This window comes from Manis pentadactyla, chromosome 5 (genome assembly GCF_030020395.1).
Source record: "Manis pentadactyla isolate mManPen7 chromosome 5, mManPen7.hap1, whole genome shotgun sequence".
Lineage (NCBI taxonomy): Eukaryota > Metazoa > Chordata > Mammalia > Pholidota > Manidae > Manis > Manis pentadactyla.
Window position 1 is genome coordinate 58,053,616 of NC_080023.1, and position 15,705 is coordinate 58,069,320.

The window sequence follows — 15,705 nt, forward strand, 5'->3', positions numbered from 1 at the left end:
GTATTCTCTCCTCTTCTATTTTTTGGAAAACTTTTAAGGAGAACGGGTATTATGTCCTCTCTATATGTCTGATAAAATTCAGTGGTGAATACATCAGGTCCAATGGTTATGTTCTTGGGTAGTTTTTTGATTACAGATTCAATTTCTTTGCTGGTAATCAGTCTGTTTAGATTTTCTGTTTCTCCCTTGGTCAGTCTTGGAAGGTTGAATTTTTCTAGGAAGTTGTCCATTTCTTCTAGGTTTTCCAGCTTGTTAACATATAGATTTTCATAATATCTCTAATAATGTTTTGTATTTCTGTGGGGCCCATCATAATTTTTCCTTTCTCATTTCTGATTCTGTTCATGTGTGTAGATTCTCATTTTCTCTTAATAAGTCTGGCTAGGGGCTTACCTATTTTGTTTATTTTCTCAGAGAACAAGCTCTTGGTTTCTTCGATTTTTTCTATTGTTTTATTCTTCTCAATTTTATTTCTTTTCTGATCTTTCTTATGTCCCTCCTTCTGCTGATCTTAGGCCTCATTTGTTCTTCTTTTTCCAGTTTCAGTAATTGTGACTTTACACTATTCATTTGGGATTGTTCTTCCTTCTTTAAGTAGGCCTGGATTGCTATATACTTTCCTCTTAGAACTGCCTTCGCTGCATCCCACAAAAGTTGCGGCTTTGTGCTGCTATCATTTGTCTCCATATATTGCTTGATCTGTTTTAATTTGGTCATTCATCCATTGATTATTTAGAAGCATGCTATTAAGCCTCCATGTTGTTTGTGAGCCTTTTTGTTTTCTTTGTACAATTTATTGCTAGTTTTATTCCTTTGTGTTCTGAGAAGTTGGTTAGTAGAATTTCAATCTTTTTTAATTTACTGAGGCTCTTTTTGTGGCCTACTATGTGGTCTATTCTGGAAAATGTTCCATGTGCACTTGAGAAGGATGTGTATCCTGCTGTTTTTGTGTGTAGAGTTTTATTGATGTCTGTTAAGACCATCTGTTCTAGTATGTTGTTCAGTGCCACTGTGTCCTTATTTTCTGTCTTGTTGATCTGTCCTTTGGAATGAGTGGTGTGTTGAAGTCTCCTAGAACCAATGCATTGCATTCTATGTACTCCTTTAATTCTGTTAGTATTTGTTTCACATATGTTGGTGCTCCTGTATTGGGTGCATATATATTTATAATGGTTATATCCTCTTGTTGGACTGACCCCTTTATCATTATGTAATGTCCTTCTCTCTCTCTTGTTACTTTGTTTTGAAGTCTTTTTGTCTGATACTAGTACTGCAACACCTGCTTTTTTCTCCCTATTGTTTGCATGAAATATCTTTTTCCATCCCTTGACTTTTAGTCTGTGTGTGTCTTTGGGTTTGAGGTGAGTCTATTGTAAGCCACATATAGATGGGTCTTGCTTTTTTATCCATTATGTTACTCTGTGTCTTTTGATTGGTCCATTCAGTCCATTTACATTTAGGGTATTATTGAAAGATATGTACTTATTGCCATTGCAGGCTTTAGATTCGTGGTTACCAAAGGTTCAAGGGTAGCTTCTTTACTATCTAGCCGTCTAACTTAACTCTCTTATTAAGCTATTATAAACACAGTCTGATGATTATTTCTCTCCCTTCTTATTCCTCCTCCTCCATTCTTTATATTTTAGGTGTTTTATTCTATACTCTTTTGTGTTTCCTTTGACTGCTTTTGTGAGTAATTGATTTTAGTTTTTGCTTTTAGTTAGTATTTGGTTGGTCTGCATTCTTTGCTGTGATTTTATTTTCTCTGGTGACATCTATTTAGCCTTAGGAGTGCTTCCATCTAGAGCAGTCCCTTTAAAATACCCTGTAGAGGTGTTTTGTGGGAGGCAAATTCCCTCAACTTTTGTTTGTCTGGGAATTGTTTTATCCCTCCTTCATATGTAAATGATAGTCGTGCTAGATACAGTATTTTTGGTTCAAGGCCCTTCTGTTTCATTGCATTAAATATATAATGCCATTCTCTTTGGCTGTAACATTTCTATTGAGATGTCTGATGATAGCCTGATGGGTTTTCTTTTGTAGGTGACCTGACCTTTTTTCTCTCTCTGGCTGCCTTTAATACTCTGTCTTTTTCTTTGATCTTTGCCATTTTAATCATTGTATGTCTTCGTATTGTCCTCCTTGGGTCCCTTGTGTTGGGAGTTCTGTGGGCCTCCGTGGTCTGAAATACTGTTTCCTCCCCCAGTTTGGGGCAGTTTTCCGCAATTATTTCTTTAAAGACACTTTCTATCCCTTTTCCTCTTCCTTCTTCTTCTGGTACTTCTACAATGCAAATATTGTTCTGTTTGGATTGATCACACAGTTCTCTTAATATTCTTTCATTCCTGGAGATCCTTTAATCTCTCTGTGCCTCAGCTTCTCTGTATTCCTATTCTCTGATTTCTATTCCATTAATGGCCTCTTGCATCTCATCCAGTATGCTCTTAAATCCTTTCAGAGATTGTTTTATTTCTGTACTCTCCCTCCCTTCTTGCTCCTTTAGCTCTTGCATATTTCTCTGCAGATCCATCAGCATGGTTATGACCTTTATTTTTAATCCCTTTTCAGGAAGATTGGTTAAATCTATCTCCCCAGGCCCTTTCTCAGGGGTTGTCTGGTAAATTCTGGACTGGACCAGATTATTCTGTCTTTTCATGGCATAAAGGTAACTATAGGCAGGTAGCACATGTGTCAGCTGGGAGAACAAATTCCTTTCTTGTTTGCTGGTTGCCTTGTCCTTCTCTGCTGCCTGTGTCGGTTACCGGCACTCCTGGAGCAACCTTCAGGTTAATTCACTAAGCTGCCATGGGTGGGGTTGCCATTAGGGTAGCCCAGAGCCCTATGGGGAGTGGCAGGTGTGCTGGGTGTGCTCTCCTGTGAGAGCGGCACCCCTTCACGCCTTCCCCAGGTTTTCTCTGCTTGCGCCAGGCAGCTGCATGCTGGCGGCAGCCTTTGGGTCTGGCACGGGTGGCTGTGCACCGGGAGATTCTGGGCAGCTGCTGAGGGTGCAGCTGCTCCCAGGCCACTCACCTCTGTCACCACCAGCTCACAGACCCACTCCTGGGCCACTTGGCCACCACCACTGCTGGCTTGCGCGCCCACTCCCAGGCCGCTCTGCTGCCACCGCTCTCAGGCTACTGGGCCGCTCTGTCAGGGGCCACGCTGGCCGGGGGAACAACTGGCAGGCTGCTTATCGCCGGGAGGGGCTTCAGAACTGCACTGCCACCCAGGGGGTTAAGGTGCCTGGAGTTCCCCGGAATTCCCAGCTGCTGGGCTGAGTGTGCTGGGACAATTCCATCCAGCTGTGAGGTCCCTGTCCATTTTAAGACTTTCAAAAAGCACTTGCTTTTCTTTTGTCCCAGAGGAGCCGGTTGCGGGCACCAGCTCAGATTTTGCTTTTCTGTTTCTCCAATATCCAGCACACCATGCACTATGTGTCTGCGCTCCTGGTGCAGATTACTAGAGCTGGTTGTTTAGCAGTCCTGGGCTTTCACTCCCTCCCTGCTCCAACTCCTTTCCTTTCGCCAGGGAGCTGGGTGGGGGGAACACTTGGGTCCCACAGGTCCATGGCTTGTATCTTACCCCCTTCATGTGATGCTGAGTTCTCGCAGATGTAGATGTAGCCTGGCTGTTGTACTGTATCCACTGGTCTCTCTTTTAGGAATAGTTTTATTTGTGGTATTTTCAAAAATATATATGGTTTTGGGAGGAGATTCCCACTGCCCTACTCATGTGGCCATCTTGGCTCCCCTCTAAAATACAAATACCTTTTAAAAAATTACTTTTCTCAGACATAGGGAATCCTGATGCAAGGTTACATGGTCTAAGGAAAACTCTGGGCATGTGGGAGTACTGGATTCTGGTCTTGTGTGTAACTATTGTGTGACAAATTTCCTCTGACTGTTGCCTGAATGACTAGCTAAAACAAATTTAGAGAAAAACCAATGTTCTTACTTTGATTGCTAAACCTACAACAAATTATTTTGCAGCTATAAAATCCTCTGATAATACATTTGACCTTACAATGTAGTAAAACTCACACTTCTCAATTAAAGGAAAAAAGCCTCCACAGTAATGGAGATACCATCTTACTGTCCAAAGATACTCCAGAAATACTGTATTTTCTTCTCCACCTTCCCTAACTTAATAGAAGCTCAACTTTAGAACCTCTGTTTAAGCCTCATGAGACTGGGTATCTTACTGCCACACACATTCACAATGTCCTGGGCGTTGGCCTGGAAGGGCAATCCTCTCATGTGGACAAAATGGAGTGAAGACGCATTCCCGAAGTCCACAGCCTCTGGGGGCTTCTCTGGCATCTCCTTAGGCAATTCTGAGAAGTAGGGGAAAAACAGGCAAGAACAAAAGCTTCAAGAGTTACTTAAGATTATAATTAGGTATGCTCTTTACATGTCAAAATACTCAATTCCTCTTGAATCAGTAAGAAGAAGGGCTTTAATTTAAAAAGCCAAATTGATCTGAAATTTCTGACAAATATCACCTGAACACCCATAAGGACTCAGTGCCTCAAACCATTACCAGGTAACAAAAGAGCACATCTTTCTGAAACAACAGAAGAAAAATGATTATGAATGAAAAATTAAAAACAAGGGAAACTCTCTGGGTGATAGGGACTAAAAGCAAACAAACAAAAAACAGATTAAATATGGTAACGATAAATCCCAGGGCACCAGTTGAAAAAAGATGTTATCAAACATCAAATATTCCAAATGTTGCTTTGGGGTTAGGAATCAAAGGAATTTACAGAGACAAACAAAATTCCTTACTTCAGTCAACATTCTTGCTCTTTACCCACCAATTTTTCCCACCTTGGTTTAAATGCTGGCATTTTACTTCCTTTTATTATATTTATGCCACCCATCTTTAACATAAAATCTACAAAGATGATAAAATTTTTAAAAATCTCATATGATAATTAAGACCTATTGTATATATTCCAAGTACATAATGTACTCAAAGACATTAAATTTTTTTTCATGGATTTTTTAAAAACCCAAACTGTAAAAAAAGGTTATAAGGGGAATATTTTTGAATTATAAAACTGAGAATTCAAAGAATTGTTTTTCTGTGAATTTAGAAATTTTGACAAAATCTATCAATAAGACAGCATTTACCAGGTAATAAGGTAATTACATTCCATCCTGAAGGTATGGCTGTATTTACTTTTTCTTTTTTTTTTTATTAAGGTAGCATTGATACACCATCTTATAAAGGTTTCCCATGAGCAATACTGTGGTTATTATTCACCCATATTATCAAGTACCCCACACACACACCATTGCAGCCACTGTCCATCAGCATAGTAAGATGCTATAGAGTCACTACTTGTCTCCATGCTGTACTGCCTTCCCCATGAGCCACCTACATTATGTGTGCTAATTATAATGCCCCTTAATCCCCTTCTCCCTCCCTCCCCTACCATCCTCCCCAACCCCTCCCCTTTGGTAACTGCTAGTCTCTTAGAGTCTGTGGTTTTGTTTCTTCAGTTTTGTTTCATTGTTATACTCCACAAATGGGTGAAATCATTTGGTACTTGTCAAAGATGCAAATTTTTAACTTAGTTCCCTTATCCTATAACCTTACAATTTCATACAACATGGTCATAAAGGAGTTTTTTAATATCAAAACATGCAAGATAGACCCAATGAGTCTCAACAAGAGCAGGCCCTTACCTATTTCTTTCTCACTTTCAAAAGCTGTCATGGGTTGAATATCCTCATTTACTTCATGTTCTTCAAAGACCATATCTGGCTCAGTTATATACTTAGCAGTAGGAGAAGATGTTGTTTTCTTTCCCTTATGAGAACCAATGTGTGTTCGAACTTCATTCCTTCTGCTTGGAAATATCTCTATATATCTATGTGAAACAAAAAGTGAACAGGCACATGACAAAATAAATTTATACTGAATTTATTTAAAATAAAACATATATATACATATTATATTTCCAATAGCTTATTCAAAGTTAACAGGTGGGGAGAAAAGTAAGAACAGATATATAGATACTAGCCCATGTAAAAGTACTCTCAACAAAATAGGCCACTGATTTAATCCCTTCCTCCCCAAAGATAACACTTTTCTTCATATACATTTAACAGTATCTTCTACCCTATTTTGCTTCATGAGGACAACTATGCTAAGGTTAACTATGTGTGTGAAAAGAAGTAATTTGGGAAGAAGGGTTTTGTTTTGTTTTGTTTTTACAATTGGTTAACAATCTCTTGAAGCCTGACATTTCAATTCTGTGAAAATTAATCATATCTTTATAAGGTACTAAAAGTTATAGCATAGGAGGAACTAAGTTCTCCCAGAACTTCACTAAAAGGCTAATGAGAATTCATGAATTAAATGTCAATTATGACATGCCATCAGCTTGGCAATGGATTATCTATTAAATCCGAGCTTCTGGAGTAAGTTTTCTTTTACTGAACATTGCTTTTCCAAATTATATTACTAAGCTTAATTGCAAAAATCATTTGTATTTACAGAACTACAAAGATTAGATGGGCACCACACCTTAATTTATGGAAGAGAATTGTATACTGTCTTTTGTTCCCACATAAAACAACACTGATGTGTTCCAATGTACGTCATATGAAAATATAAACAGTGCTGAAAAAAAACGGGGGGATGCTTTTCATATACTTTTTTCATTTAAAAATCATATAATACAGACCTTTGAACCAATTTTTAAAGTAGATTGTAAAATACAGTGGCTTTGGAATTGCTGCTTGTTTTGTAAACTTCAAAGAAATAAAAAGGCCAGAAGGCCCCAAAACAGAGATTTAAAATTTGACAGTTTTGAGTAGTCCTCCATATTAAAAGTTAAAACACAAATAAACCCACCAATTCTAATGCATCATTCGTACATCCTCACATGATGTGATATGCAATGTCACCTACAGAGGATTCATATGAAGATGTTAACCTGAACCAACTGAGGTGCTAACTTCCAGTTTTTAATGAAGGTTCTAACTTCTAGTTTTTAACAGAGGATACAAAGGAACAAGTTAAATGACACCGAAAGGAAGCAATAAGATAAATACAGACCATGAGACACTGCACAGGACAACAGACCCAATTTCTTCAAAAATCAATAGCATTTGAAAAAAAGGAGGGGAAAAAAAGGAAGGGGGATTTGCTGTAGTTTAATAAAACTGGAGACATAACAATCAAATGCAATGTGTGGACCACGTCACATTTGACAGCCCGTTTTACCACTCTACTTCTCTGCGTTTAGATAATTTCATAGTCATATTACAGTACATTCATCAAAATGAGCCAATGTGTGACATTCTATACCATTAATGTCTGCATCACTCACCGGTTACCAATTTCCTCCCTGTGCTTCAGTAGGGCTTGGTTGGCCATTTCTGGCTCTTCAAACTGCACATAGGCTTCCCCTGTTTTTCTTCTCCCTCTGTAGTCCATGACAAAAGTAATGTCTACTATATTCAGTCCTAGACACCAAAAAATTATTACAAATTAGTGCTGCTATCAGGAGCACTTCAAATCCTTAGATTAACACATTCATTTAGATATCAGCTTTATATTGTTAGTAAAATCTGGGAACTATTTCGCCAGTCCCAAAGCTGGACACATAGCTGATGGGAAGAAAATTATGCAGTCAAAAGCTAGTGACACCAACACATGTATACTTCCTGGCTATTTAGTGTTCAAGAAGTCCATCTAAAACACACAATTCTCTCCCCCTGCCCACCTATTTATTTTTCCAATTATATACTAGGGGAAATAGAGATTTAGACTAACATCACCACTAATGCTGCAAATTTTTCAGCTAATAATTAAATAATGCTTTTAAGTCAACGTATTATTGTCTGAGACTAATATGGCCACTTTTATGAGAGGGTATTTTCCTCAACAGTAAAATAAATCCACATGAAATCATTTGAAATCTGACATCCCCCAAAGATCAGCAAGGTAGGTCAAAACATTTACATAATCTATAAATACTAGGAATTTGAGTGAAGAGTTCTCCCCTAAAGAACCTAATATAACTGTATGCAGTTCTAGAAACAGGTTCACCTAAGAGATAGGAGAAAATGGAGGGAAAAAAGAAAGTAACTGAAAAGCACCTGCAAAGAAATCTATGATGTCCCCCTCATTGCAACTGTAGGGAAGTCCTCTCAAACGAACCACACCGTCATTTACCACAGGTGAAGATTTGATCTGCAGGCTCTTCATTAAGGCATCCACGTCTTCATTGTTTATCTCATACACTACAAAAAAAAAAAAAGCACAAAAGACACACAAATTTACATAACAAAAGAAGCAGTTGTTTTGTTTTGTTTTGAAATCACACTTGGTGGGTGATTTAAAAATCATATAATACAGACCTTTGAACCAATTTTTAAAGTAGATTGTAAAATACCAAGAATTTAAAAGCTAGTATTTTTAATCTTTATGTGATTCTCTGGAGAAAGTAACAAATGACATTTATTGACTATTTACTATGTGGAAAGTGTAACTCATTTAAACATCACAACTTGTGAGGTAAACTTGGTCAACACCCTCATTTTACAGATAAACTACGATTATCTCTGTGCTTCATTTTCACATCCTGTAAAAGAGTATATTCATAATATCTAACTACTTCACTACCATTAAGGAACAAATGAAACTGCCTTGGAAAGCAAAAAGTCTAATGTAATGACCCATTAGATCCAAGAGAAGCCAGAAAGTGACTTCACGTACCTTCCACATACCGCTGCCCCATGTACATGCGGTGCTTCTCTAAGGCTTTTTGCACATCCTGCTCTGATTCCATTTCAATTAAGGCATCACCCCTTCGCTTCCCATCTCTATTTAAGAGGAAGTGTATTCCATTCTCGCCATTGCGAATTCTGCAGTCTAAAAGTATGTGAGTAAAATTAAAACCAGAAATCAAACTTTTAGCCCAATTATACAGGTTGTTAGAATGCAATCTTCCAAAAACAAAAAGCAGTAACTAAACTGCTTACACAAACCCCCAGCACTGAAGCCACCTGACAATGAAGTGGTCGTCACTAAAACATTCTATGGTGAAGTGATGAGCAAACCTTAGCACAAAAGCTTCTGATCTCCTGATCATTAAATGCAAACGAGGCTAGGATCCACACAAGATGCATTACGTTCCTCCCAATACTTCTACAATCAGTTTCAAATCACTTGAGGAATTAAAAGATGATTAGATTTGTACATAAGTGTCTTCTTCTGTTACAATCATAACCATAAAAACTCTCAAATACCTCACATAATAATAATTTTGCTACCATAATTTAACTTCTCCCCCTTTTCATTACCAGGGAAAGACATCGCCATATTGCATACTTCTTTTAATGGGAGCAAGCTGAAGATATCAAATGTCTGACCCATACAATAGGCTAAGATGCTTAATAAATAAATTCTTATGTCGTTTTACAGCATTTTGGGTGGCAACTTCTACAAGCCTCTTTAGAGGAAAATTAAAAATTATACTCAGTTACAGAAACTAAAAAAACTAACCAGATATGTAAACCTTCCAAACATGTTATCAAGGGAACTATGTCATTTGGTACTAAGTTATCTTGAATTATAAACGTATATATTACATAAAGAGCTACTCTTTACCTATATGCCTACTAAGGTATTTCCACTGTCAGGTTTGGCTTTTTGATATGTACATATTAAAACTTCAGAGAAACTTGGCTTCATACTATGTAGTTTTAACATTTAAGTTTTTATACCAAAGTCTTTAAACCAGGCAATGTATTAAATGGTACACATGGTTTCACTTGATATCTATATGTAACCAGCCAAAATCTGACACTTCCCAGCCATCAAATAAAAAGTCTCCAGCATTGCTTAACTTAGATTTTGTGGGACTACCTTTACCTAGACAAAATTACATATTTACAACATACGTAAAATATACCTGAGAAAAAGTTCAGCACATCTTCTAGAGTGCATGACCATGGTAATCCTTGAGCTCGAATGAGATAAACATCATCCACTTCCTCTCCTAACTTGGATGGAGCCAATTCATACTCAGGGAGAGGTGAAAGATCTTCCAGGTAGGTAGCTTTGGACTCCTTCCAAAAAGAAAAGAAGAAATGTAAAAATGTTTCTTTGACAACCTAGTTAGAAAATGTTTATTTCTTCAAACTAACGCTCTGGATGTCATTCTTAGGGAGCAGTTACTATTTCAGAGGCTAAAAGGAAGCTTTATAGATCTAATTTATCTTGTGTTGGCTTAAATTACATATTCTGATAGTATCCTAATGGTTTGGCAGGACATAAATTTTAGTCAGGGCTTGTTTTTAAATTCATCAGTCCCTAATTACACCTAATAATAGTGTTTCAGTTAAGCCAGGACAAGAGGGGTCCCTTCAACTTGACAAATATGGGAGTGCCTCCTTATCACAGTGCACCCTCATCTCAAAAAGCTTACCATTTAGACTAAAACAAGGATAGGATACAAGATGCTTTAAATGCTATAATTAAGATATGAGATATTACAGGAATTCAAAACAGCACTAACACAAGAATCAAGACATGATACAAGATGGGTCTTGAAAGGAAGACAGAATTCTGACAGCAATATATAAAGGGTAGGGCATTCCAGTTTGAGAGGTGAGGGGAAGGACCAGAATGAACAAAAGTCTATTTGCATAACAGCAATAATCCCATCTGGCTAAACTGTAGGCTATAATTAGGAGCCAAAGAAGATGAGCTAGCAAAAAGAACCTTGTACTATATAGCAGAAAGACTTGAGTATCACAAGCTCAATGTGTGTCCTTAACCTGGTAGGCAAAGGGGAGTTAAAGACATTTAGGAGTGGGTAAATCAACAAGCCAGCAGGATGCTTGCAAATATCAACCTGTCAACTGGTATGTGAGACCAACTGAATAAGGGAAGGATTATAAAAGGCAATAGCAGCAGTGTCACAACAGAAGACAGACATACTTAAAGCACCCTATTTTACAAGACTAAGCAAAAACTGGAATTTGTGAGACTTCAACAAGTCTATAATAACAGAAGACAACTCTGGTTTTAAGACTTTCACTCTACTAGGCTCAGGAAAGAGATTCCTTTGTACTAGCCCACCACTTACATGAAGAAATGTCTAACTTTAAGGAGTCAAATGTAAATCCCTAGCAGAGATCTAATACATATTTAATAAGAACGCAACAAGCGCTACAATTATCAACATGGGAAGACACTCAGGCTTTAAGTCAAGCTAAGGAAAGAGACATTTTACTCCTCTGTATGTTACCGTCATTTTCAGAAAGACTTAACATACAATTTTAAGGAGTCAACATACAATTTTAAGGAGTCAATGATAAACGTAAGGAGTGGGTAGCACCAGTAGACGCTTAATAGATATTACAGTCAATTTCACAGAAAAAATAATCAAATTAAGGGAGTAACCAGCTTACATAGGTTTTTCAGAGATAATTTGTTTTTTAATACAGGCAACATTCTCCATTTTCCCAGAATTCTGTAAGCATCACAAGCTCCTACACAGAAGGGTAAGCAGAAAATACTGGGCCAGGATTCAAATCAATTAGGTCAGCCACTGGCAGACAGCAGCCATGCTGATTTACCTCCCAGTTTCCCCAAGTTCAAAGAGATGCACAAACTAAATTAAGATATATATGACCCTAGGCATCAGGAGGTGGGTAGGCAAAAAGTGTGCTGACAACTCCCAGACGCCACGTAACAGGCGGGAAAAAAAAGCTCCCTACAAGGCACAGAATATTTGCGACCTAAGTTCTTAAAGCACACACTTATTTTTAAAAAGAAAACACTGTAGACTCACTCCTGAGTCCTCAAATCGTGGCCTTTACCCTATAAATGCCCTCCCCAAGGCCCCCTCCCCCAATATCACAGTCTCTAAACTGTCTTCCCGGTCAGCGGCGACCCACGGTCCTTAAAGGACCTTCTCTTAGAGGAAGTGGAGGTGCAGAGGTGACCTTCAGCAAACTGGGGCAGCCCGTCTTTCTTTAGGGAGAGGAGAGAAAGAGGAGCGCTGGGGAGGAGCCTTCTCTTCTCCACGAACCCAGCCCACGCTGTGTTGTGAGCAAACCTTCCCATCATTGGCCCGCAGGCGCGCCCAGGACCACCCAGGCCTAGTGCTCGGGCTGCACGGAAACTCGCAAACATCCGGGCGTCTAGCCTCCCGACTTCGCAACGAGCAGGAGAGTGACAGGGATGCCGGGTGGAGGCGTCAACAGTCTCACAGAACCTATCATGGGCCAGAGGGAAACAAGGCCTCAACATTCACCCCCAGCTCAACAGACCAGAGACTCGAGAGAACAAAACAAGGAGAAAACCCGAGGCCCGGGAGAGCATCCCTTGTTCCTGGGCCCAATAGGAGGACCGGGTGCGCGGGCGGGGACGTGGGGGTTGTGGGGGGTGCAGCTTGTGCCGCCCATCCCTGGGCGCGCGCGCGGAGGGGCGCGGGGGAGCGTGTGCGCGGCCGGGGACGGGCTCTGCGCGCGGCCCCCTGCGGCACCCACGTACCTGGCTGTAGCCCCGCGCCGGGCCCGCGGCCGCCGCCAGCGACTGCGGCAGCAGAGGGGCGCGCAGGGCTGGGAAAGAGGCGGCGGCCGCGGCGGCGGCAGTGGGGGGAGGCTCCGCCAGCCTCCCGGCGGGCGCAGACCCAATCTGAAGGCCTCGCGTCTGAGAGGCGGCGGCTGCCGTGGCCCCGAGCAGCAGCAGCAGGCGGCGACGGCCCGAGACGCCCGAGGGGAAGGAGCCGGCGGCCGAATAGAAAGGCAAGCAGGCGGCGCCGGTGCGCCGGCAACTGCTGCAGTTGCAGCCGCAGCCTCGGAGCAGCGCCCCGAGCACCCAGCGCGTCCCGGCCATGGACTCCGGAGGCGGCGCGAGGCCTGGAGGCGGCGCAAGGCCTGAAGGCGGCTGCGGCTGCAGCGTGAGCGGAAAGGAAGTGGAATCCAGGGCCGGGGAGGGGAGCAAGGCACATGCGCCACCGGCACCCGGGGCCGCGTCCAGGCGGGAGGAGGCGGAGGCGAGCGCGTTGCTCCGCCCGGGCTCCGCCCTCGGGGCGGGGCTGCGAGTCGGCCCGGAATCCCGGCACAGTCCACCCTAAACGCGTGACGTGTGGGGCGAAAGGTCCGATTCTGGAAGGCGTTGTAATACTGTGGTTGTAAAAAGGTCGGGATAATAAAGAAGGTGGTTTAGTACCCTTCCAAGCTTGAGAGATGTGCAGAAGGCCAATTTTCTTTGTTTTAAAGTTAAGTATGTAAATACTTATATGACGATAATGTATATAACAAAAATAAAGCTTCCCCTAATGAGTTGGTGTATTTACAAGTGCATAGAAGAGGCTTGCAAAAGGACTGGTTGTGCAGTTTTCCTCCTCTTGTGTCCAGGACTCATCTCAGATTAATAAAAGGGAGTTCTGAGAGTAAAAAATAGAAAACGCTAAAAGTTTTAAACTTTATGGTGGAAAAATCTCAAAGAAAAGTATAATGAGCTTACAGAATTTCAGAAATTTTCAACATTTTGCAACCTTGTTTCATCTATCCTCACTACCACCCCACTTTTTTTTATTTGCTGAAATATTTTAAAGCAAACCCCAAAGTTGGTGTCAGTCACCCTTTCAGTATTCATCTTAAACAGATAAGGACTTAAAAGAAAAAAACAGAAAACCTCATGACATTAGGATTAGTTGTTTTGGAGAATTCCAGTGTATTGTATTTAAAGATTGTTTACTCTGACCTACTTTTAGAGAAAGAAAAGCTCAGTATTTCCCCGAAAACCCTTTTCCCAGCAAAAAAGCAATCAGGAAAAGACCTGATTGGCTTGGCTTTATGGACCTGGAGTATCAAAGAGGAGGGAACTTCCTTACCTGCAGGATTTAGGGATCCTAGAGACTTTTTTTTTCAAGTCTCCCGTTCAAGTAGGAAAATGAGCTAGCCTTTCCTAACAGATTACCACTATAAATCACGATTTGTGGACATGTTAAGGATTCTGCCCCTATTTACTCCTGCCTTCATTTTATTAATAGCCAAAGCCATTGGCCCATAATGTACAAATCTGAATGGAAAAAAAAAAACACGTACTATTAAATAAACTAAAAAAAAATCTGAATGGATTAGAAAGCTAAATACATAGAATGAGAATTTGCAGATTATAATCAGGAGTGACACCTAAGAATTAAAATGGAAAGCTTTAATTTTTACTTAGAGGAAGTTGGGAGAATATAAGGGAGAAAATAACTTTGAACAATTATTCACTCATCTAACAAACATTTATTAAGTGTTTTTTGTGTTCTAGGCACTCTGCTATGCCCTATGCATTCAGGGATATAATAGTCTTTCAAACAAGTATCAAAGTGTTTACATTTTATATATATATCTAGATTTCTAAAGAGAAGAGCAAATTTTGTAAAAAGAAACTAATGATTTATGGAACCCCAGGTTTTAAAGGTTATGTTAATAAATTTTATTTTAATCCCAAATAACTATAGCCCGCATTGGTGCTAGTTAAACTTTTATTATGAAATAAAAAGACTGTTGGACAAAAAATTTACATTGAAAGACTTTTTGGGAGGGTGATGACAATGGTGATGAAGAGAAGAGGAAAGATTTTTAGGAGGTAGAATCAACAGGATTTGAGGCTGGAATAGACAGGAAAAGTGTTTTCTGTTATTATATTTTATCTGGAGTTGGGAGAGGGGCATTCATCCCTTGGAAAGTTTAGGATCCCATATAGATATATTGGAAGCAAATCAATCCAAGTTTGTCTTAAGCCAGAGAGGTCTGTCCTAGAAACATTAGCTTGGGAGTTGTCAGTATAAATGAAGCTGCTGGTTTGGATGAGATGACTAGGACCAAGTTTTTAGTGAGAAAAGAAGTCCTGGAAACAAGTCTTAAGATACTATAACACTCAGTGCCCTGTAAAGGAAAATGAACTTGTATGGAGAGAAAGAAGGAGAAGCAGGGAGTTGATAGCAAGTTAAGGAAAGCCAGCAGAGTGTTTCTGGACAGAAGTAGTAGTAGTCAACAAAGTCCAGTCCTTACTAAGATCAAGACTTACTCATCAAGTAGGATGAGAACACAAGAAAATGTCTTGGATTTACTGATTAGGGAAAGGTTCAGTAACTTTATCCATTATTGTGTGGGGTAGTAATACAGAGGCCTGAAAAAAGCAGAGGTGAGGAAATGGAGCTGGAAGTGCAAAATAAGTTTGATTTTTAGGTGAAAAAAGGGATAAGGCAGTAAAGGAAATACAGGTCAAAAATAGGTTTTGTTTTACTTTGTTTGGATTGAATTGAGTGAGATTAGAGCATGCTGAAATGAAGTTGCAAAAAGATTCAGTTGATAAGAATTGAATTGACTATCCAGGAGAAAACAGGCATAATTGTGTGCGTTACTAGAAAGGTAAAGGAATAGGCATCAAAGCTCAGATGCAGAGATTAGCTTAAATGGCGAGAACTCTTCCACCCTTCCTATAATTAATAAAGCATATTATTCTTTGGATATGGTAATTTACTGCATATTATTGTACTGTATATACAGAATAGCACTGACAAAGTGTCAGTTTACTTCTCTGACAGTTTCTGAGGTGAAACTAGTCTAAATTGGCAGGCAGAAACATTCTAGATTTGGGAGAGAGTAAGAAGGAAAGAAAAAAGAATTACCTCCCATTGTTAGGGAAAGAATGTTCAGAAGAAACCCT

The 15,705-nt window shown here is 39.9% G+C and overlaps 1 protein-coding gene across 2 annotated transcripts in view; it reads right to left on the reverse strand.

The window, feature by feature from the left end:
• Positions 1-15,705, reverse strand: part of GRSF1 (G-rich RNA sequence binding factor 1) — a 65,077-nt gene that overhangs the window by 6,188 nt on the left and 43,184 nt on the right. The window contains exons 1-7 of one of the 2 annotated variants that reach the window (XM_036879002.2): positions 12,526-13,005; positions 9,935-10,091; positions 8,737-8,892; positions 8,118-8,261; positions 7,346-7,481; positions 5,694-5,878; positions 4,212-4,333 (exon numbers count right to left, since the gene is read on the reverse strand). In XM_036879002.2, the coding sequence (XP_036734897.1) occupies positions 4,212-4,333; positions 5,694-5,878; positions 7,346-7,481; positions 8,118-8,261; positions 8,737-8,892; positions 9,935-10,091; positions 12,526-12,870 (1,245 nt within the window). In that variant the 5' untranslated portion in view covers positions 12,871-13,005. Of the gene's footprint in view, positions 1-4,211; positions 4,334-5,693; positions 5,879-7,345; positions 7,482-8,117; positions 8,262-8,736; positions 8,893-9,934; positions 10,092-12,525; positions 13,006-15,705 lie in introns of those variants that run through there. The other variant, XM_036879003.2, reaches the window with a different exon arrangement.